Here is a 24,240-nt window from a genome sequence, read left to right on the forward strand (position 1 = left end):
GTGTCCTTAGTGTCTGCGGGCGATTGCTTGAAGCTGATGTCCGAGTGCTGGGCTCCGAACCCGCCTCCCGCCTCACAATTCTCCGAGTGAAGAAGACGCTCTCCAAGATGGTGGAGTCGCAGGACATCAAGATCTGACCGCCCCTCATCCTCGTCCTCTTTAATATCAGCGCCTCCCTCTTCATCGGGAAGAGGAGAGAGATAATAATAATGGACCCATTTCAGGGCTGAACGCTGTGTCTCCTCCTCCATCGTGCAACGTGTGTCATTTCGGATACTTTTCTTATCACACTGCCATGTGGTACCTGCCATGTGGTACCTGCCATGTGGTACACTGCCATGTGGTACACTCCCATGTGGTACACTGCCATGTGGTACCTGCCATGTGGTACCTGCCATGTGGTACCTGCCATGTGGTACCTGCCATGTGGTACCTGCCATGTGGTACACTGTGGCCGTTTCTCAATGTCGAGGAGGCTTGCTTGGTAGCACATGTATGCTGGGCATTTAAACAATGACACTCAATGACATAGTATGCTTGAAATAGTGGCTCTGGAGCAGCTTTACTCGACATTGAGAAACGGCCACTGAACACTTTGTTTATTGGGAACTTTGACCAGAAAGCGTCAAGTCATGGCTGCTGTGAACTGATTGAAAAGGACGGTCTCCGCTGAACAGAAATGTCTGAAATAATTTGTGAAAAATAACATGAATGTGAGAAAGCATTTCCAAATGCATTATAACACACTTTTCAGATATTTCTCAGATCTGTTCGATCTTTTCGCTTCACGAGCCAACAGCAATTTTGTGGCTTCCAGGATTTGAGACGATGCTACTGGGTCGAAATTCACAAAATACAAAGTGTGTACAGTTTACGACATGGCATTGAATTAAGGTATCAGAATAGAGACACAGCGCAAAAACAAACATGGAGTCCTTCCTCACGCTCCTCCTCCTTCAGAAACAAACATGGAGTCCCTCCTCTTTCTGCCGGTTTGACGCTTTCCGTGAAAGCAAAACGAGACGATAAAGATAATTTCGACGGAGGGGGAAACGATGCTCGTAAATGAACAGATTTTTTTTTTAAGGACCTGTGTTGCCTTCCTCCTCCTCTGCCTGTTTAAACAGAAATGCCAATTTTTTTTTTTTATTATTTTCTCTTCAGGACTGAGTTCTCCTGCCATATTGAAATATATCTCCACTCTTAAGAAAGTTGAGTTAATTATAAGTAAGGAAAAAAAAGGTACTATTATAATATGTGAATTAAAATGTGTAAATAAGTGTTATCATTAGATGCCATGCCTACTCGTGAGAGGGTTTAAAGTTAAAATATCAGAACACTATGCTGCAGTGGTGTTGACGTCCAGCCGACTCCAGGAGACGTCTACCGTCCTGTTTGTCCACTTCCTGTCTAACTGTCCACTTCCTGTTCGTCGGTCTGTCTGTCGAGATACCTGATTGGTTGAGTTTAACCTGAGTGGGTGGAGCCAAAAGGACCCGTGTACCAGGGTTCATTGAGATTATGTTAGATTCAAGACTTGTTTAAATGCCTATTTAATTTGAAGTTATAATGTAAATATTTTCCACACTAGACAAGTTAAATAACAGCTAGACCTATATTACATGCATCCAGTTGAGCTGTGTACTGCCCCTGGCCAAATAGGGCGACATGTGTCATTTTTATCAACATAATGGTGCATTTCATAGGTGAACGTATAGGGCCAAATTGTAATGGGTTCTTCCTCGGACGATGCTGCACCTTTCCAGCAAGTTTTATGAAAATCTGGTTAGACGTTTTTCCGTTATCCTGCTGTCCAACCACCAAATTAAACAGATTTGCATAGATTCATGTTGGCTCCTCCCACTCTGATTTAAAAATAAGATTCCTTGTTCCATCGTTCTACAATACATCAAGAGTCATTCAATTGGGCTGCTTTTTGGCAAATAACGTCCCCTTTAAGAATATTTGGGAATGTGTTTAGCCTAGCTTAGCACAAAGACTGGAAACAGGGGGAAACTGCTAGCATGGAAGCAAATAGGTTTATTGAAATGTAGACACAGAAATCTCCTCAGCAGTAGAACGATGTATGTCTACGTGTGTGAGTGTGTATATGAGAGAGAGAGAGAGTGTGTGTGTGAGAGAGTGTGTGTGAATGAAGCTTACAGTTCATATTTAAGAGCAGTAACTTTAGTGTTTTCTCTTTAACAAATATGCAAGGAAACTCCCCGTATAGAAATAATCCCTAATATGTAAAGCTGTAATGTTTTTGTTGTTTTGTTGTTGTTTTGGTGTTGTTTTGTTCAGCATCTGGTTCGGTGCCTTATGAGTTTACCAAGGAAATGAAAACTCTGTATACAGTCTGTCCAATGTAACGATTTTTAAGTAAATAACCTTATTTTAGTACACAACATTATTTCTGTTTTTGTATTGTTTTTACTCTTTGAGGCTCATTTTCTACCAGGACATCAACAAGGATGAACAGTCGAGCCAAGAATGGATTTCAAGAAGTGCGAAACGTAACAAAACGTGTTCTTGGTAATAGAAAAACCTAACTTGAAAGGAAATTGACACAGAAAAATACATTTTTACTTGTAACGTAGCTTAAAATCCTGATATTAAGACATTTTATATAATTAAAAGTATTCTTCACTTTTGTTTGGTTTTATAGATTAAACCTTTGTGTTTTTTTAATCATAGAAGCTCATTTCTGCTGAGAAAGAAGATAACAAGTTGGTAAACATTGAATAATAAGACACAATCATCACTTTTCAGAAGCCATTTTGTGATAGAAACATTTAAACATTTTTTGATTGGATTATTTTATGTTCTTTTTTAACGATAAAATTGTTACTCTTAGAAACAAAATTAATGACCTCTTGCCTTTGACCAGTATAGTGTTATCAACAGCTCCCGGAAACATAAGTTCTAATATTACACTAGATAGTAAACTAGAATGCTTTTCAGCCATAAACCTTGAACAATTGAATTCAATGAGTCTTTCTTCTAAACCATCAACGTGTATGTTAGACCCAATTCCAACTAAGCTGTTGAAGGAAGTTTTTCCATTAATTAGCACTTATTTATTAAATATTATGAATATGTCTTTATTATCAGGCTATGTTCCACAATCATTCAAAGTAGCAGTGATAAAACCGCTTCTTAAAAAGCACAACCTCGATCCAGAGGTTTTAGCCAACTATAGACCTATTTCCAATCTTCCGTTCCTCTCAAAAATTCTTGAGAAAGCGGTCGCAAAACAGCTGTGTGATTACTTAAAAAACAATGATTTATTTGAAGCTTTTCAGTCTGGCTTTAGAACACATCATAGCACAGAGACAGCTCTGGTTAAAGTCACAAATGACATTCTAATAGCCTCAGACAAGGGACGTGTCTCTATTCTTGTTTTGCTCGATCTCAGTGCTGCATTTGATACTATCGACCATGATATCCTATTGCAAAGATTAGAGCACTTAGTTAGCATACAGGGAACTGCTTTAGACTGGTTTAGGTCCTATCTATCTGAACGCTCTCAGTTTGTGTGTCAACGATGAATCTTCCATGCAAACCAAAGTTAGCCATGGAGTGCCACAGGGCTCAGTGCTCGGACCTATTTTGTTCACATTATATATGCTTCCGTTAGGCAATATTATAAGGAATCATTCTGTAAACTTTCATTGTTATGCGGATGATACTCAACTATATTTATCCATCAAGCCTGATGAAATTAATCATCTAAATAAAATTCAAGACTGCCTTAAGGACTTAAAAACGTGGATGACCTTAAACTTTTTGATGTTAAACACGACCAAAACTGAAGTTATTGTACTCGGCCCAAAGACTACGAAACAAATTATCTAAGGATATACTAACTATGGATGGCATTAATTTGGCCTCCAGTGAGACTGTAAGGAATCTTGGTGTTATATTTGATCAGGATTTATCCTTTAACGCCCACATAAAATCAATTTCAAGGACCGCCTACTTCCATCTACGTAACATTGCAAAAATCAGGCATATCTTGCCTCAAAACGATGCAGAGAAACTAGTCCATGCATTTGTTACTTCAAGGCTGGATTATTGTAACTCCTTATCAGGGTGTACCAAGAAGTCAGTCAAGTCGCTTCAGCTGATTCAAAATGCTGCAGCTCGTGTACTAACCAGAGTTAGGAAAAGGGACCACATTACTCCTGTTCTGGTTGCCTTACACTGGCTCCCTATAGAACACAGGATATAATTTAAAATTCTTCTTCTCGCCTACAAAGCCCTTAATGGGCAGGCGCCATCTTACCTTAAAGAACTCATTACTGTCCTACTACGGCAGGGGTCTGCAACCTTTTTGACCAAAAGAGCTATTTTGGCCCCTTTTCCAGCTATTTGTTTTGTCTGGAGCCGCAACACATATTTGATTGCTTATAAAGTTGTGTTTATTGTTTTTTTGCATTTATTATTTATAAAACTGTTAACCTTTAATAAGAAACAAAAAACTTTCATAAGGAGAATTAAAAAAAAATACACAGGCCTACTTTAAAATAAATCAGACACAGCACTTGGGGAGTCCTCTGCACATTTGAAGGGAATAAAATACAATTAAAAATTGACCCACCCTAAAAAGAGTAAACTGAATTATGACTGCAGATCGTCAGCTGTCTTCCTCTTCCGGTTTTTCCCTCGATACGTAAAGGCTGCAGCACCTTGACAACTTCTCTCTAGGCCTACATATCAAATATATCGGTGAGCATAGCCGTGGGAACATGTTTCAAATGGGGGGTGCTGTGGGGATGACACCAGGGCTGGTTCTGACCAATGTGCTGCCCTATAGGCAAGATTTTAGCTGGCAATGAAAAACCGCTACAAAAGACCAATACACTACAAAAAGAGAAACATATTGACATGGTGGACAGCTTATATAAAAAGGCTTCAAATGTATTTAGTATTAATTTATAACATGTTTTAATTGGGGGGTGGACTTCACATCCTCTAGGCGGGTCTGGGGGTGTCCCCCAGGAAGATTTTTTTTACATTTTATAGTAAAATGCTTCAATCTGGTGCAATTTGAGTGCCCAATTACTAGAGACTGATCTAGGGGGTACAACTCTAAACACCCATATGAAAAAGATCGGTTTGCATTTTATTAATCAAATAAGTATGTGAACATTTCCAGTAACCTACCATAGCCAATAACAAATAAATGTAACTTATTTTATTTTTGTTGTTCATTCATATCTTATTTTACCAGTTAACATTTATTTATTTATGCATATTTTTAAATCTCTCCAGTTGTAAACGATATTTTTGGTTTACTGTCCTATAGTATACATTGGAATGATTTCAAACCTGTTTTTATTTATCCTAATAATTATAAAGGTGTGCCTTAGAAATATTTGTTTACATAAATTGTGATCAAAACGTTTGAGACTCACTGAGATAACTTAGACTAAAGTGAACTATCTAAAACCCTCAAGTCCTTTACCTCACTGAGCCTCTCAGTCTAACAGGACAGAACTCTCCCTCCACATTATTGTAGAAACAGCTTCTTACATCCGTTAGCGCAGCAGAATCTAACAACAATCCCCGCCGGTACCGGTGCACCCCGTCTCTCTATCTCTCTCACTTTGGCTGTGAGCTGCGGGCGCCTGATAAGCCAACATCCCCCACTTTCATCACTACAGCGCCCATCGTACAGGGCAAATGGAAAATGTAACCGGGGTGAAAAGGGTGTTATGTTTACTTAATTATGAATGTTGTGTTGTCGTTTTTTTTGTATTATATCTTGTGGAACTGCAGATCCCCTGTCCTCCACTAGGGGGTGCTGCAGCACCCTCAGCACCCCTAATTCCCACGGCCCTGTCGGTGAGCCAGCATCGTTTTGCTGTGAAAGCATATAACTCTAACCAGCGCCATAGATGAGAGTAACACCTATGTCACTTCCGGGCAAAAATGACGGCCCCGCCCACTTTTGGGGGAAAACAACGCTGTCATTGGAATGGCTAGAGAGATTATTCTATTATTCTTTGATATTATTCTATTATGAGATTATTATTATTCTATTATATGGCTCTGATTCTAACCACGCAGAATTAAATCCTGTGTTCCTCCGATACTTTTCTTTTATTTGATGTATCCATAGTTCGCTCATCGAGCCGGGGGTCAGGTTATTGGCCTGCAAGAAAATGCGCTGGTGCGGGACCGTAGAGGGATGTTACGGACATAGTTTAGTTGACCTAATTAAAACCGTTTTTTATTTATGTGTCACAGTATCACCTCAAAATACGAAACATTTTCAACCGTGCAACAACATTTAAATAGTCCTACAAATACTTGTATTTAATTTCCTTCTTATTTTTTGTCTAAACTCAAGAGAGCCAGAGCAGAGGGCTAGCCGCATGCGGCTCGCCTCGGGTTGCCGACCCCTGTAGGGCATTGCGTTCCAAGAATGCAGGGTTGTTGGTTGTTCCTAGAGTCTCTCAAAGTACAATGGGAGCCAGAGCCTTTTCTTATCAAGCTCCACTTTTGAGGAATCAGCTTCCAGTTTGTGTTCGGGCGGCAGACACCCTATCCGTTTTTAAGAGTGCGCTTAAGACCTTCCTTTTTGAAAAAATAATATAATAAGTAGACACGTTGTGCCCTTTATATACAGTCTATGGTTGTGCCTCTTCACCTATACGTTTTAGTTCTTACTCTTTTTCCTTACTGATGGTATGTAATTTGGTTGTGTGTGTAGACGGTGGAAGCAGGGAGAGGCATATGTGCCTTGATCTCCTTCTTTTTGGTGTAGACCTACGCCGGGATGTCGTGGCTGATCCTGTTGCTGCGGTCCTGTGTCCTGGATCCTCTATCCTGAGTACTGGATCTGTGTCCTGGACTTCGAGTCGTGGCTGAACCTGTCTCTGTGGTCCTGCCTGACTCATCAAACTACTTCCCTGATGGCTCCCACAGGATTGTTGACATCCTCGTGGATTCATCTTCTTATTACAGACACATGCATTTCCAAACATTTGGTCTACCTACGCTGTAAAAACTATTATCTCTTCGATTTACACACGGCATCTATTGCACGTCTGTCCGTCCTGGGAGAGGGATCCCTCCTCTGTTGCTCTCCCTGAGGTTTCTCCCATTTTCCCTTTAAACTGTGGGTTTTCTCTGGAAGTGTTTCCTTGTACGATGTGAGGGTCTAAGGACAGAGGGTGTCGTATTGTCATACTGATATTCTGTACAAACTGTGAAGACCGAGACAAATGTAACATTTGTGATATTGGGCTATATAAATAAACATTGATGTTTAATGTTAGTCAAAACAATATATAATTTTGCTCAAAAGCCCAAACAAGCTTGGGTTTGATACCTTTACAAATATATATATCAAAATGATACATTAAGTGTAAATAAATTCAATATTTCCATTCACAGTATATATATACTGTGAATGGAAATATTGAATTTATTTACACTTAATGTATCATTTTGATCCCTCACCTCTTAAAGTTAAGAGTTAGACTATGTGTGCACTGACTACAAACATTGAACCAAATAGTCTTTAAAAAAAAAAAACTGTAACAGATTTGTTTTTAGGTGAATTGTATGATAAATAATTCAGAAGACAATTAAGCTCATTTGTTCCATTTACTATATTTCGCATCTCTTGGGTAGTGCCGAGTTAAACTCTTGCTCTGCAGGTTTTTCTCCACTCATTGAGCGCACCACAGCGCCCCCTGCTGGACAGCCGCTGAAACTGCATCTCACAAACCAGGTGGGAAATTAACTTTTAAACATGGAAATATTATAAAGTAACCCGATTTCTTTAATTCCCTTAATGTAATGTTTAAAATAACTAATGCAATTATTGAACTGAATATCTTTTATTACCCATTTAAAAGTACACAACATACAAACCACACTTTTAATGGTACATTTTCTGCCATTTTCCAGCACAAAAAATACAAATTGTAGGTAATCATTAACCCATGAAATACCCATAAAACTAATCCTGGAGGCACCTCAAACAGAGAACGCTTCCCCCCCATGAAAGACAGTGGCATCCTGTTTGACCATTACATTGTCTTAAACACCTATGATCAAATGGTGAGAAAAAAGCAATATGTCAGCCAGTAGGAAATTATTAGGTACTATTTTATATGACTACCAATAAACCAAGTGTTAAATAATGAGTTATAAATGTAACAAAATCACAATGGCTCAATAGATCCTACATATTAAAGATGGCATCCATGTTTAAAATGTTGAAAGTAATACAAAAAGTAAAGCCATTTAAAGAACAGCAGTGTAAGGTTTCAGATGTTCAAAGTGTTTAAGGACCCACAGCAACACTGAACAATCGGTTTTCTATTTTTATTCCTTTTTATGTAAATACCGTTTTCTTTTTTCTAGTTCTCTTTGATATTAATTTGTGTATTACTTTTTATGTATGCACCATGCCATCAACTTACCTGATAATAAACCTGTTTCTGATTTTAAGAAATAACCACAGAGACTTGGAGTTTTGTCAAAACATTTCGGTCTTTATTTTGTTAATCTACTTGTCCTCGGGCTTGTTGAAGCAGTAGGTCAGGCAGCACTTTCCGCAGTAGTGGCGGTCGAAGTGGCTGGCCATGAAGACGCCGGCACCGCACTCGTCTGCGGGACACTCGCGCCTCAGACGGTGGATCTTACCGTTCTCGTCCACCTGGAAGAAGAGAGAGGAAGACGATTTAAAACGTCAGTATTTTATCACTGCTTCTTCACTAGATCAAAATGTAACAATTCCTCTTTGAGAAATAAATCAACATTTGCTTTTTGACATATCTTTAAATCTTGTTGAAGCTAATTCTTGTCAAATTGTGGAAGTTTGCAGACAACTAGGATAACAGCATGAGCTTTGAAATGTTAATATCACAGGGTTTCTGCAGTAACTTGAAGTGCTTATTAGATTTAAAATCTTAGCTACTGCTTTACCAGAGGACATTTGATTTGATCTAGTGGAGACGAAAAACCAACCTTGCTTTTGTTTAGTTTCCATTCAACTCTTAACATCTTGTTGAAGTAGTTTTATTTTGTGAAATGGTTTTGTCAAATTCTAACATTGTATTATAACCAGGTTGTCTGCAGTAAACATTTTTGAACTGTCGGTAATATAACCGTAACATGTGATTGATGTTGATTGCCTTGATGTTTAATTAATTGTAAATAATCAGAAAGGCCGTCTGAAATTATTTAGCTCTGCTGAAGAACATGCGTCACAATAAAGGTCCTCCTAATAGTATCTTAAAGATTCAAATGTACTTGTTAAACCCTGCAAAAATAAAAAATATCCCCAGCTGCGTTCGACACAGAACTGAGGCACCTTGTCGAATAAAAACCACAAAAGAAGTTCAGTACCTAGAACTTTAAATTTGCCTTCATGTAACCCACATGTGTCAAACTCAAGGCCCGGGGGCCAAATCAGGCCCTTGGTGGATTTAATTTCGGCCCGCAGGATAATTTGTAATGACTATTAGATCTGGCCGCCGGTATATTGCACGCACACCTTCACTCCATCCTGAGGGTCTCCTCCGCTCAGAGCCTGAGCCCAAACATTGATGAACTTGCACCCAAGATGAGATGCCAAGTATCTGAGCTAGCATCACAGAGCAGCACCCTGAGTTCAATGGATGCTTCCTTCTGCACTTTCTCTCAGGACAACAGGGCATGTTTGGTTTGTTCTTTGAGGGAAATAGTTTTGTTGAAGCTGTTGTTGGCCTGTGGGAAAATGTAATCATAAGAAATGACTCTGGAAAAAATCAGATAGAGCCATAAGAAATGAATGCAACTGATTATTTCATGTTTAATGTTGTTTTTATAGGCAATAATTTAAGCTTTGTTAGTTCCAGGTTTAATATGTGCAATAAGTTGTCCACTAGTACCCATTTTTTATTTTGGCCCACTGTGTATTTGAGTTTGACACCCCTGACTTCACCCTTTAGCTGTCCCTTAGAAAGGCGTTCAAAGTGACCACCTATTGTACTGTGAGCAGACTAGGCTCCTGGATGTTAGAGTTCTTACCTTGTAGTACTTGAGCACAGCGAGCTTGACCTTCTTCCTCTTGTGCTTGTTCTTCTTGGGGGTGGTGTAAGACTTCTTCTTCCTTTTCTTAGCACCTCCACGCAGCCTCAGCACCAAGTGAAGGGTGGACTCCTGAAGACAAGGAACAAAATCAGATGTTGGTCCTCATCTTGGTAACATAACAATCTATGATTAAGAACATTCAAACTGTATTCATGTTAGTGTATAAAAGAGACTGGAAATCAGACTTTCTGAGAGTTAAAAAATGATCAATGAAATGATGTTGGGTCCATTTGAGCATCATCTTAACCCCACTTGACTGATCTTGTATTTATGTACCGATCAGGTCCTTCCTCTCCATTTTGTTAAAGTAGGTCTTATTATTGGGTTGCTTTGAATAATCACGTGTGGATGAGACTCATCAATTACAGATTCAGTTAATAGTGACTTTGTATGTGTATCCCCTCCTGACTGTGTGAGTGTGTTAAAGCTGTGTTTTGAGGGGTTTATTGTAATAAAAAATATATATAAAAAGTAGAAGGATTTTTCTTCCTCAGCTCACCTTCTGGATGTTGTAATCCGACAAGGTACGTCCATCCTCCAGCTGCTTACCGGCGAAGATCAATCTCTGCTGGTCTGGGGGGATCCCTGAAGAACAAAAGGAGACGGTATCAACACCAACATTATACATTACATGTTAGTCGCTTTTATCCAAAGCGACTTACATACTCAATACTGTGGGCAATCCCCACAGGAGCAATTTGGGGTGAAGTGTCTCAGGGACACAACGACATGCTGACTGCAGTGGGGTTTGAACCTGCACTAAACCACTGCGCCACACGTCTCCTTATAAAAACTTTAAAAACTCTAAAGCTACAGGATAATCGGGTAATACACATATTAGTTTTTTAGAGTCGAGCTGATCTTCAACATCGTATTACATGTTCCTGCTAGCCTCAACCATCTTAAGGTTTTACAATTCCACTTGTAAAATATAGATAGGTGAGGCTTTATATTCTCATTTGTTCAAATGTCAAGTCAAGTTTACTTTGATACTACCAATACAGAGATAGAGGAAATATGACATTGAAGCAGGGAAAACTGCATGTTTGAGATATAAAACATTCAAAATCATGACATTTGAGAACATGTCACTATGCTCATGATTGTGCATTGCACCTTTGATAGTTCCTGCATAACACTTAATAACATATTTAATGTGCATTGAACTTAAGCTAGTTCCTGGATAAAAACCCTTATATATTAACCTCCTACTGTTTATTGTTAAGCACCAAAATACATTCCTTCTATGTGCAAACGTTGTGAGACTATTAAACCTGAACTATATACACAACAAACCAGTCTAAAGCTACTCACCCTCTTTGTCTTGGATTTTGGCCTTGACATTTTCGATAGTATCTGAAGGTTCAACCTGTGAAAAAGTACAGAGAACACCGGTCAGCCATGATGACACCTTCTTCCGGTCAACGAGACCATCACATATTGGGTTAAAACACTCTAAATGTATCAGTAGGCATTAATAATGTAGTTCATTTTGAAAGAAATGTCACACTTTATTTTGAAAGGGTAGTTCCAGTCTGCTTCACTCACACGTGTTTACGGTGTAACTGTTAGCTTAGCCGCTTAGCCACTTAGCTTCAATTGTGAGCTACGACAGTATCGACTGTTATTGGGTTTAAAAACACACCCAATGAACTTAGTAGCCAACCTGAGTACTTAAAGGTTCAATTAAATGTTGAATTATCCGCCTAATTTGACTTAAACATGGTAAAACCTGGAGACAGAAAACGCCGCATTTTCTCCGTGCACTCACCTCGAGGGTTATGGTCTTACCCGTGAGGGTTTTGACGAAAATCTGCATCCTGGCGTTATACCCAGCTGTACGGGGAAACACACAAGACTTTAAATATTTCGTAGGAACTGAAATATGCTTCTTAAAAGTGTTATTTTGTGATAATAATTAGGTTTTGACTGAGAGCTAATCTTACCAGAGGCTCACTCCTAATGGCGGATCATGAGAAGAGGTCTTCCAGAGCAGGCGACGGGGTTTTCAGCCCGCATTTCCACGGGTTGGGAACACCCGTTGACAGTGCCTGATCAAAAATATCGAAACGTGTTCAAATGTGTTCGTATTTTTAGTCAGATTAATCAGTGATAACATTGAAATAATTGCTTTATCACAACGCGTATTTATCTGTATTCATAAGCATAAAGGAATACAATCTGAAAGCAAAAATTGAAATAAAAAAAATAAAACTTCATTTCCCATGTGACCTTTCGCGATAACCATGGCAACGTGGTCGAAAAGTAAGATGGCAGTCAGAAAGTTAGCCACCACATTCTTGCCCACAAATATCTAAAATTATTAGATAGGCCTATAAGATATACGATTTGTCCGTTTACCAATTTACTATCGTAAAAGAGTCTTTTTATTTTGTTGTGATTCGTTTTATTGTCCCTTTTATGTCTATTTCGGCATATATTTAAATAATAAAACGACTAAATATTTTATTTTTCACATAAACACAATTTCCCAGGTAAACTTTCGCGGTATCCATAGCAATGCCTCAAAGCAGCAAGGTGGAATTTGGAGATGGGAAGTTAGCGAAAGCAAATATACATGGTCGTTTAACGTTTTATTTCCGTCACACTTCATCCTCCATATTAAATAGTTATTCGTCTTGAAAGAGAGCGATGAAATCTCTCTGAAAACACACTTTCCCAGGTACACTTTCGCGGTAACCATAGCTACAAAGGGAGTTGTAAACAGAAAGGTAACTAACAATGTCTGAGACTCAAAGCTACAGCAGGTCTTCTTCACGAACAGACGAACGAAGTTCAACTCCGGACATATTGATTTCTGAGAGTGATGAACGTTTTTTTAGGTCTCTGGAGGAGTTTATAGAGCGGGAGAAACTGTATATACAGTGCCAACAACAGGGACCTGATGAACTGCGGTACATCGTCTACCGCCATGTATTTAATAAGGTGATGGCAGATGAAGTACTCAGATCTTGTACTTGGGTAAAACTACCAGAGTGTACTGTGTTACAAGTATAAGTCCTGCATTCAAAAGGTTACTCAAGAAAAAGTACATACGTATTAGCATAACACAATACTTAAAATAGTAAAAGTAGTCATTGTGCAGATTGGTCCATTTCAGAATAATATATGATACGTTTTATTATTATTGATCATTCAAGTGTTATCAAAGCTGGTAAAGGTGCAGCTAGTTGTAATGACTTTGTATACTGCAGGGCAGCTTGTGAATTTACTCCAGGGTGGAACTAAAGTCTGATTTAAGTGTTAATCATTTACCAGCTGCAACATTGGAGTATTGCACACATCAACATTTATAATACAATAATATAAATGATTCTGCATAGTCTGTAGATTTACTTTTGGTGCTTTAAGTATATTTAGATGCTGAATGTTTTCTACAATCTAAGTATTTTCTACACTATATTGCCACTTGCTGACACTTGGTGACTGTGATGTCCTCTTGTTTCTGACAGGTGATTGGACGAGCGACGACTTATAAGAGGCTCCTGTTGACCATAAAGTCGGAGTACGACAATGTGGTCCGGGCTCTGCAGAAAAGGGAGGATGAGTTCAGGGCGGCTAAACAGAGGATGGCGGCCTCAATGTCAGATCCAATATCACTGATGACATGCCAGAGACGAGCCGCCCACCTGAGGGAGAGGTGGGTGCTGCGTTTGGTCCACTTCTCACTCTTCTAAAGGCCAGTGAGGGTTCAATCTTTAGATAACAGCCCTGAAAAGTTTCTAACTACAAGTGATGATAAATTGTTTTAGTTATTTGAACTGAGTGGTTTCAAACGATGGATGATCAACTTGAGAAACACCTTAAATGAAGCAAATATCATGCTTAAAGGTGGGGTAGGTAATTCACTTCAGAAATACTTTTTGTCATATTCCATGGAAAGCTCTTAGGGGCTCTGTGAGGAAGTCTGAAGGAAGGGGCAGATTTTTTTCGGCTGCGTACTTTCAAATTCTAGCGCACTCGAGCTGGTTTCTCCATTCTTACCTACCCTACCTTTAACTATTTAAAACAATCCCTGATATAATGGCAATGTTTGACAATTAAATGTGCATGAAGGATTGTCATGTAGCTGCTGCTCTCTGAATGCTTTTGGCTCTTTCCAGAATCTATGTCATTCAGAGGGAAACCGCAGAACTTCAAGATGAGATGGAGAGACACAAATCCTCTGAAGAGCAGAGCACATGGATACCTGGTACTACTGAAACTGATGATTGCAGTTGAAAATCAAGACTGCTAAATGTAAACGTAGTCTCAATCTGTTGCAGGAGATGTTGTAGGCCCATTAGCGTGAGTTGATACAATAAACCCCACATATGTCTCATGTCCCAGGTTTGACGTTAGCTGACTCCGAGGATCCTGAGGCTCTGGATGGACACCTGGAGCATCTGGAAGCCCAGAGAGCTTCTCTCCTGGAGAGGAAGAGTGACGGTGTCTCTCTGGAGGTCAAAGCCCGGCTGGACGCTGAGCTGCAGGCTGCAGAGCTCCACAGAGACCAGCTGAGCAGCAAAAACTACCTACTGAAGACCAGGTAAAGAACTGTCAACGGGTCCGTATGGATCTTCTTAAGATTACATTTGCACCATTTACTGTAACACATTCATTTTGTGTCTGTTTGTGTCACTTTGTGTCTCTCTGTACTTATTTGTCTCTTTGTAGCTGTTCTGTCTATCTTTGTGTTCATGTTTTTAGTCATTTTGTGTCTGTCCGTAGTTATTTACAGCATGGACTTAAAGCATGAGAATACATCATTTTGCTTAATATAAATCAACACACACAGCCGTCACACATTCACTCACCAACGGTGGCTTGTGTCGTTGATTTTCTCCAAATGAATGACCATGTTTCTGTGTTTTCTGTCTGTGTGCAGGTACAAGAGTCTGAGGTTAGTGTCCGACCGTCTGTCCAGCTGGGAGTTTGAGAAGCAGCAGGTTTCTCTGGAGGAACTTCTGGATTCCACTCTGGAAGATGCCAGACAGACCAGCGGTGAGACACAAAAACACTTGTTTAGAGGATTTTAAAACCATTAGCATCTCATATTTTATCTCAATATTGTCTCTTTGCTTCTTCAGGCAACAACTCATAATGTTTCAGTGTTATTTTATGACTTATTAAATCATTTCCGTCTGTTTTTACTGCTCCAAAAAGGTATTTCTGCAACAATTAACCTTGTTTCTCAAACCCTGCATTGATATTTCAGAATGCTATAATCTTGTGTCCCTTCTTGGCCATCGCTCAAAATAAAAATGTCTCACATTATTTATAATATATTAACACCTTAAACCTGCAGTGACAGACGATGACGGCTGCAGCATGAACGCTGAACTGTTTGAGCACGAAGAGCCGACCGGTGTTGACGAGTCCCTTCTCCTGGCAGATCGCCTGGACAGGTGCTGCCTTCACAGACCAATCCTGACCAGTTTATCTGAACTCCTCAGACTCTCTCTCTGAATCACCTTTCTCTCTCCGACAGGTTTCTTGAGCTCTTTGATTCGGCTCGGTATGAGGAAGCGGCTCTCCTTGCTGCCAGATCTCCCCGAGGAGTCCTGAGGAACCTGGACACCATGGAGATGTTTAAAGGTGGGAACCACACACATGTACAGTAAGAGATAAGGTGCATATCTGCAGATTTGTATTGCAGGGGTCCTCCCCAATAAAGAGGCGAAGTCCCTCCCTTTCCGGGGAGCTCCATGGGACCTTATTTCGGAAAAAGTATGTATTGAAGTCAATGGAGAGAGAAAGATTATCTTTCGATCCCGTTTGAATTGTGCCACGAATTACACATATGATGTTTGTCAATTTAAAAGATAATTTTGCAAGTCAAAAAAATAGTCGTAAAACTGTGAAGTAACACTTTTTGTGTGAACCGCTCAATGACCTACATCTCCCGTCTCGCACCACACACCAAGACGGCCGTCACGTTGAAACATTTCACTTCTTTCTTTCAGAATGAGGCGAAAAGTATTAAAAGAGATGAAAATCACTCCAAGTCTGGGCATGTTGAGAGCTGTGCATACACACAAGGGGAGTTAGTCGGTCCGTAAGAGCCAGCATGCGGGACCGGGATTCTGGGATTTGTAGTCTTTCTAGTTGCGTATTTTTCATAGTCTTATATTTCAACAGTTTTACGACAAACTGTGATTTTTTGACATGGAAATGATTTTTTAAGATTGACAAACATCATATGTGTAATTCGTGGCACAATTCAAACGGGATCGAAAGATACGTTTTCTCTCCCCGTTGACTTCAATACATACTTTTTACGAAATAAGGTCCCATGGGTCGGAAGTAGATGGGCGAGATTCGCCTCTCCCGGGGCCCTCCCCAATAAAACGTGTGTGTTGCAGAGGACTTTTATTGTGAAGGTCCACTGTAACAAGACTTGAATGCAAAGTAAAGTAAGTGGCAGAAGTAAACTCAAAATCAAGGATTACATTCTGCCATAAATTGGATAGAAGAATAGACGTGCTAGACGTTGGAGAAAGATCAAGGCGCACTGAGTGTCAGTTTCCTGTCAACCTTCAAATTATAATGAATTTATTCTCAGCTAGTCAGAAAACACAAACATGTGGGACATATTTGTATATATATTATTGTCCTTCTAAGCTTTATTATTCTGACTTTTTGGTCGACTACGGTGCTCTCAGAGCCACTCCTGCATTTCAAAAAAGTTTCTTCTGAATACGACCTTTGTTACTTGGCTATCTGTTCCCTTTCAAATAAATCCTACCAGTAAAGTTCCACCCCTGATATTACATAATCTTGAGAGGAAGCAGGAAACTAGTTTGTTCCTGTTTAACTCTCAGTGAGAAAAGACGTACAGACAGACAGGCAGGCAGGCAGACAGACAGACAGACAGACAGACAGACAGACAGGCAGACAGGCAGACAGACAGACAGACAGACAGACAGGCAGACGAACGGTAACATTTGCCTTCCTTACAAAGCTCTGGATTCATCTGAGGGAGGACGTTTACAGCAAGGATTTTTAAGCTTTAAAATACTTTTACCCCTGAAAAAAAACTAAAAGTGAAAGTAACTGCAGCAGGGAGGGAAGCACAGGCGAGTCCTGTTTAATTGTTCAGCTTCACTCTGAGAGAATGGCTTCAAGATCAGAGGAGGATCTCTGCTGTTCGGTCTGTCAGGACATCTTTAGAGACCCTGTTCTCCTGTCATGCAGCCACAGCTTCTGTAAAGGCTGCCTGACGGACTGGTGGAGAGAGAAAATAACACGTGAGTGCCCACTATGCAAGAGAAGGTCATCGAGGGGAACACCTCCCTGTAACCTGGTGTTAAAGAACCTCTGTGAGGCCTTTCAAAGGGAGAGAGATGAGAACGCTTCAGAGGCTCTCTGCAATCTGCACTCTGAGAAACTCAAACTCTTCTGTCTGGACCATAGGCAGCCGGTGTGTGTCGTCTGCAGAGATTCAGAAAAACACATTAACCACAGCTTCAGACCCATCGATGAAGCTGCGCGACAACACAGGATGGAACTTCAGAACACTCTGAAACCCTTTAGGAAGAAGTTAGATGCTTTTGAAAAGGCTAAAGAGGAGTTTGATGGAACAGCAGAACACCTGAAGGTCCAGGCCAGACGCACAGAGACGCAGATTAAGGAGCAATTTCAGAAGCTTCACCAGTTTCTAGAAGAGGAAGAGGGGGCCAGGATGGCTGCACTGAGGGAGGAAGAGGAGCAGAAGAGTCGGGTGATAGAGGGGAAGATGGAGGCTGTGAGCAGAGAGATAGCAGCTCTTTCTCACACACTCAGGGCCACAGAGGAAGAGATGAAAGCTGACCACGCCTCCTTCCTGAACAACTACCAGGCTGCAGTGGAGAGGCTGCAGCGCCCCCTGCTGGAGGATCCACAGCTGCCCCCAGGAGCTCTGATAGACGAGGCCAAACACCTGGGCAACCTCACCTTTAACATCTGGAGCAAGATGAGCTACATGGTCTCCTATTTCCCTCTTGTTCTGGACCCAAACACTGCTCATCCAGAACTCATCCTGTCTGAAGATCTGACCAGTGTGATGGAAGGAGGGAGACAGAAACGTCCTGATAATCCAGAGAGGTTTGATTCTTTCTGCGGTGTCCTGGCCTCGGAGGGCTTTAACTCAGGCTCTCACAGCTGGGATGTTGAGGTTGGAGACAGTAGAGAGTGGATTCTGGGTGTGTTAGCAGAGTCTGTCCCGAGGAAGAGAGACATACAGTCTGGATTGTGGACATTATGGTTCGGTGAAGGTGAATACTCAGCACTGTCACTACCAGCTCCACCCTCTCAACTCGTATTCAGGAAGAAGCTGCAGAGGATCAGAGTGAATCTGGACTGGGACAGAGGAAAGCTTTCATTCTCTGATCCTGACACCAACACACACATACACACCTTCACACACACTTTCACTGAGAGGCTGTTTCCGTACATTTGCACTGTGGATAAACACCCCCTTAAGATTTTACCACTGAAGGTCGGCTGACACAACAGAAGGTCTGAGTCTTCAGCTTGAAGGTGGTGTTTGTACTCCACTTCCTACTGTGAAATAGAAATACACTGAGTGGACATACTCTCATCGAATGTTGCAATCAAAATCACGCTTAAGTAAAATTACATTTAAAAAATATATATATGTAAAGTACCAAAAGTAAAAGTATTCATTGCAGAATGTTATAATGTTAATCCATTGAATGTACAGCTGGTACAATTCATTTTAAATGATGCCATATTAGGACCATTGTAGATAAACATGAAATAAACTATGGATTGGGGAAGAGAAGATTTTCCGAGATTGAAGTAATAATAAAACTGCCAGAAAAAACTCAGAGGATTAATATTTTTATTTCCGTGAAAAAAAAACACAAATTGTCAAGAAAATATATTGTTAGAGAGAAACAACATTCTATCTAAAATTAATCATTTATATTTATTAAAAACAAGATAATTTGACTAGGAAAATACTCTGATAATCTCTGAGATTATGGATTTATAAATTAGGATAAAAATGCTCTCAGAAATAATGTTTTATTTTATTAATACCAAATCGCTTCACTTTGTAACGTTAGATCTCAGTACCAAAGAATACTCAAAACATTTTTCTCTTAAAGGGGACCTATCATGCAAAATGCACTTTTTGATGTCTTTTATACATAAAAATGTGTTGGGAAAACCCTCTCTCTTTTCCTCCGTACCTAAATCTCTAAAAACGGGCTACAACGGAGCTGATCCAGATTTGCGTCCGATATGACGTAATATCTGAAATGTGGACCCACGGCCCAATCAGAAACGTTGCTATCAGAAACAATGCCCGACTGTTTTGGACGTAATATGGTCGGTGTTTACATTAGCATGGCTAACACTCAGAGCTAACCTGTACTGGAGAGCATGTGTGTGAAGAAGCAGGAAGTAAAAAGGAACTCACCTTGTGGTATAACCGGCAAGAGAGAAAGCCTTTGAGCTCCAAACTGTTTCAGAGAGAATCCTTGATAATCCATGATATGGCGTTTCATCACGGCAGCATTTAGTTTAGACAGTAGCTGCCGGGTCCCGAATGAGCTCAGACCCCTCCTTTTTTTTGTATACATTTTTTTTTTTTAAAGCTTTATACCCCAAATCAGCACTTTTGAAACAGGAAGTGGAATAGAGGGATATGAGGCATGGCTAGAATGGGTGATCTGTTTGGTATTTTGAGCAAAACACTTCATAGCCATGTTTTTTATATATTTGTATATATCTGAGACCTATGCTATTGCCGACAAATAGCACGATAGGTGACCTTTAAAATGTTGGCAATATGTATGATTACATTAACTTTTTAATTATGTCTGATGTTTATTGATATGTGTGCTATTAGTTGTTTTCATGTTGGGTCCCATGTTAATGGCTTAATTGTTTGATTACTGTATGAAGTGTGTGTGCAACCTTTATTGATTATATGTCATTTCATTGGAATATGAATTAGCCAAGTCAACAACTAATGGGGGGACATGACATTGTATTTCTGTTGTAACGTATCACTGTTGATCTCTTTGAAGGATGCAAGTATAAACAAAGCTCCTAATAAAATAAATGATTTCATGTAAAACGGTGGTGAATACAAACTTGATATAATAATACAAATGTTCTTCGTTATTTGAAATGGCTTCCTGATTTCCATTTATTCTTTTACACACACTTTAAGGTTTAAGTGCAGCTTTAAATATAACGTTTAAAAAAAAGTGTTTTAAAATGCTTGTTAACAGTTTTTTAGCATAATGGTCCCTTTAAAATCCGGTTATTAAATCATGCAACAAGTGCTGATGTAATGGTTATACAGATTTGAAATGGTGTCCTCAAACATCTCGGTGCTAATTGATGGACAAGTACTGTAAGTCAAACCAAGACATCTTTCATTAGATCAAATCAGATGATAATATCTGCTGTCCAAGTCAGACAGCCCTTTCTGACGGGGAACTAAAGCTGCTACTATTCTCTCTTTAAAGCAGGGGGGTCAAACTCAAATACACAGTGGGCCAAAATTAAAAAATGTGTGCTAGTCGAGGGCCGGACAGGTTCAATGTTTATTGCAAAACTTATTGAAATGAACTTATTGCACATATTAAACCTGGAACTAACAAAGCTTAAATTATTGCCTATAAAAACAACATTAAACATTAAATAATCAGTTGCATTCATTTCTTATGGCTCTATCTGCAGCTTTTCTGAGTCATTTCTACAGTACATTTTTCCACAGGCCAACAACAGTTTCAACAAAACTATTTCCCTCAAAGAACAAACCAAACATGCCCTGCTGTCACAAGAAACAAAGTGCAGAAGGAAGCATCCATTAAACTCAGTGTGCTGCTCTGTGATGCTAGTTCAAGCCAGATACTTGGCATCTCATCTTGGGTGCAAGGTCATCAATGTTTGGGCTCAGGCTCTGAGCGGAGGAGACCCTCAGGATGGAGTGAAGGTGTGCGTGCAATATACCGGCGGGCCAGATCTAATAGTAATTAGAAATTATCCTGTGGGCCGAAATTAAATCCACCAAGGGCCTGATTTGGCCCCCGGGCCTTGAGTTTGACCCATGTGCTTTAAAGCCACTAGACCTGTTTTTCTCTTACTCACTGCCAATTAACTACATTCTCTCCATCTTAATGCTCATATTCCCTTCATGTTTGCCCATGTTTAAAACCCCCGTCTGTCTCCCAGGTGTGAAGGGGCCCCCGGGGTCCCCCCCCCCTCTCCTCCTCTTCCTCCAGGCCCTCCTGATGACGACCCCGCCCGGCCAATGGCTGCCGGCTGCTCTCTCCCTGCAGCTCGTCCTCTGCGCCCTGCAGCACGGCAACACGCAGCTCGTCACCCACAGCATCAACAACAACAGGTACAATACAGTTTTATTTATAAAGCACTTTAAAACCTCCAGACCAAAGTGCTGTACAGTCAAATAAACAAACGCAACATACAAAAAACCACACAGCTCACACACCATAAAACAAGTACAAGTAAAAAACTGTAAACAATTTTAATGCAATAAATGTAACGCTTTAAAATATGTCAATACGCTAAGGAGAAGAGGTGGGTTTTAAGAAGCGATTTAAAAGCAGGCAGTGTGGAGGCCGGTCTGATGTGCAGGGGCAGATCCTTCCACAGTGTGGGAGTCTCTACCGAGAAGCAACGGCCCCCTCTGAGCTTAGACCTGGTTCTGGGCACATTCAGGAGCAGTTGATCCGCTGACCTGAGAGGGCGGTTGGGCGTGTAAGGGTGTAGCAGCTCAGAAAGATATGGTGGGGTCGCCATTTAGGGATTTAAAAGCAAATAAAAGGATTTAAAAAATGAATCCTAAAATGTATTGGCAGCCAATGGAGCGAAGCCAAAATGGTAAACACAAATAATAAAAATGTTTCCATGATCTCTGCTGCTGCTCGGCTCGTCACGCTCCTCATCATCGCAGACTGACTGTCTCTGAGGATCTGGGCGACGTCCTGACTGAGCACGCTAAGAAGAACCCGGGCGTGGCCAATGTTTGTCTGGCGTTGGCGACTGATGTCTACACCACCTGCAGACTGCACAGGAAGACCGCACTGAGCATGTGCAGCAGAGGCCTGATCCACAGCGCCGCAGACTTCATGAACCACTGCGAGGACCTCACAGCAGGTCGGTGTGAAAGAAAACAATAGTAAAAGCTGTAGTTTGGTGTGGTGGGGAAGCAGCATTGGATCCTGGGAGATGTAGTCTTCAGCTTCTCCTGGTTTGGATTACTTCATGGTTCAAGAGGTTTTACATTTGACTTAAACAGTGAATAACGTGGTATTATGTTGAAAGTCAGTGTATCTCGGATGCTGTTCGGATTCCGATGACGTTTGCGCTACTTGTTTCTCTAATAACTTAATATCCAGATGTCAAATGTTTACGGTAAAAATGTGGCTTAAAACAATATAAAAAGTAAATGTATGATATCTTCTGACAATGCTGACAAATGCACAAAGTTCATCTCTGTTATTGAATCTGAATCTCTCCCTCTCTTTCTCAGAGGACTGTTTGTGGGTTCTGAATCTCTCGCCCGGCCTCGTCCTCCTCCAGCTGTTGACGGCGCCTCAGCAGGGTCGGGCGGCCATCTTGTCGCTGGGTGTGTCCTGTTCCTCTCTGCTGGACGACCCTCAGCGGCAGCAGCTCGCTCTGCAGCTCCTGGACAGCTGTGTCAGCAGAGGACAAGGTGAACTAACACCACTCTGACTGCAGGTTCACTCTGAAAGCTGCTTCTGTTCTGTTCCATGTCAGCTACGTGATGCCACTGGGCCCAAACAATTTCCGTCTCTCACCTGTCCGTCTCTCACCTGTCCGTCTCTCACCTGTCCGTCTCTCACCTGTCCGTCTCTCTCCTGTCCGTCTCTCACCTGTCCGTCTCTCACCTGTCCGTCTCTCTCCTCTCCGTCTCTCACCTGTCCGTCTCTCCTGTCCGTCTCTCACCTGTCCGTCTCTCACCTGTCCGTCTCTCACCTGTCCGTCTCTCTCCTCTCCGTCTCTCACCTGTCCGTCTCTCCTGTCCGTCTCTCACCTGTCCGTCTCTCACCTGTCTCAATCTCTACCTGTCTGTCTCTCAGGACTAGTGGCGTGTCCTCCTGGTTGTTGTTCTCACCTGTCTGTCTCTGTCTGTCTGTCTGTCACCTGTCTGTCTCTCACCTGTCTGTCTCTCACCTGTCCGTCCCTCACCTGTCTCCCTCTCTACCTGTCTGTCTCCCAGGACTGGTGGCGTGTCCTCCTGGTTGTTGTCTCTCACCTGTCTGTCTCTACCTGTCTGTCTCTCAGGACTGGTGGCGTGTCCTCCTGGTTGTTGTCTCTCACCTGTCTGTCTCTACCTGTCTGTCTCTCAGGACTGGTGGCGTGTCCTCCTGGTTGTTGTCTCTCACCTGTCCGTCTCTCACCTGTCTGTCTGTCACTTGTCTGTCTCTCACCTGTCTGTCTCTCACCTCTATCTCCCTCTCTACCTGTCTGTCTCCCAGGACTGGTGGCGTGTCCTCCTGGTTGTTGTCTCTCACCTGTCTGTCTCTACCTGTCTGTCTCTCAGGACTGGTGGCGTGTCCTCCTGGTTGTTGTCTCTCACCTGTCTGTCTCTCACCTGTCTGTCTCTCACCTCTATCTCCCTCTCTACCTGTCTGTCTCCCAGGACTGGTGGCGTGTCCTCCTGGTTGTTGTCTCTCACCTGTCTGTCTCTCACCTGTCTGTCTCTCACCTTGCCTTGTCTTTTGGATCCACTGTATAAAGAAGACCTCTCCTTGTGATATTTCCTTTGAACACATCAACCTCTCTGTGTCTCCGTCCTCTCAGGAGCTCTGGAGGAGGCGATGCTGCAGGACGGCGGCTCTTCGATGGACGTCTGGGAAGATGTGGCGTCTCGGTGCTCCGAGCTGAACCGGGCCGACCTGAGCCGGGCCGTGCTGTTCGTCCTGCTGGAGCAGAGCGGGACCAGAGTCCTGTCCCCGGACCTGGAGGGGGGCCGGCTCATGGAGCATGTCTTTCTGTGATCGGTAGAACAATCACAGCTGAAAGAAGCAATAAACACCAGCTGGTAACAACCTGGGTCTCCTTCTTCTGTCCGTCACAGTGTGACAGCTCAATTTCATTCAATATTATTGGCATGAATGTATCAGGATAATG

General features: G+C 41.4%; 4 protein-coding genes across 4 annotated transcripts in view; 3 read left to right on the forward strand and 1 right to left on the reverse strand.

The window, feature by feature from the left end:
• LOC117553449 (bone morphogenetic protein receptor type-1A-like) overlaps positions 1 to 2,413 on the forward strand; it is a gene marked incomplete in the record, with an annotated part of 53,611 nt that extends 51,198 nt beyond the window's left edge. The window contains 1 exon segment of the mRNA XM_034227377.1: positions 34 to 2,413. Coding sequence (XP_034083268.1) covers positions 34 to 90 — 57 coding nt within the window.
• A 6,082-nt stretch (positions 2,414 to 8,495) lies between these two features.
• rps27a (ribosomal protein S27a) lies at positions 8,496 to 12,127 on the reverse strand. The gene is made up of 6 exons (XM_034227395.1): positions 12,045 to 12,127; positions 11,870 to 11,934; positions 11,413 to 11,467; positions 10,598 to 10,683; positions 10,036 to 10,167; positions 8,496 to 8,680 (listed from the first exon to the last, which is right to left on the reverse strand). The coding sequence occupies exons 2-6, from the start codon at positions 11,915 to 11,917 to the stop codon at positions 8,531 to 8,533; spliced, it is 471 nt and encodes a 156-aa protein (XP_034083286.1). The 5' UTR covers positions 11,918 to 11,934; positions 12,045 to 12,127; the 3' UTR covers positions 8,496 to 8,530.
• Positions 12,128 to 12,505: 378 nt separating this feature from the next.
• On the forward strand, positions 12,506 to 24,158 carry LOC117553451 (clathrin heavy chain linker domain-containing protein 1-like). The gene is made up of 11 exons (XM_034227380.1): positions 12,506 to 13,044; positions 13,572 to 13,759; positions 14,223 to 14,311; positions 14,449 to 14,647; positions 14,987 to 15,102; positions 15,407 to 15,506; positions 15,590 to 15,696; positions 21,295 to 21,466; positions 22,037 to 22,239; positions 22,616 to 22,798; positions 23,911 to 24,158. The coding sequence occupies exons 1-11, from the start codon at positions 12,841 to 12,843 to the stop codon at positions 24,105 to 24,107; spliced, it is 1,758 nt and encodes a 585-aa protein (XP_034083271.1). The 5' UTR covers positions 12,506 to 12,840; the 3' UTR covers positions 24,108 to 24,158.
• LOC117553452 (tripartite motif-containing protein 35-like) lies at positions 16,717 to 19,300 on the forward strand. The gene has a single exon (XM_034227381.1). It carries the CDS (start codon positions 17,216 to 17,218, stop codon positions 18,584 to 18,586), a length of 1,371 nt encoding a protein of 456 aa, XP_034083272.1. The 5' UTR covers positions 16,717 to 17,215; the 3' UTR covers positions 18,587 to 19,300.
• Positions 24,159 to 24,240: the final 82 nt, after the last annotated feature.

The sequence above is a fragment of the Gymnodraco acuticeps genome, unplaced genomic scaffold, assembly GCF_902827175.1.
Source record: "Gymnodraco acuticeps unplaced genomic scaffold, fGymAcu1.1, whole genome shotgun sequence".
In the NCBI taxonomy this organism is placed as follows: Eukaryota; Metazoa; Chordata; class Actinopteri; order Perciformes; family Bathydraconidae; genus Gymnodraco; species Gymnodraco acuticeps.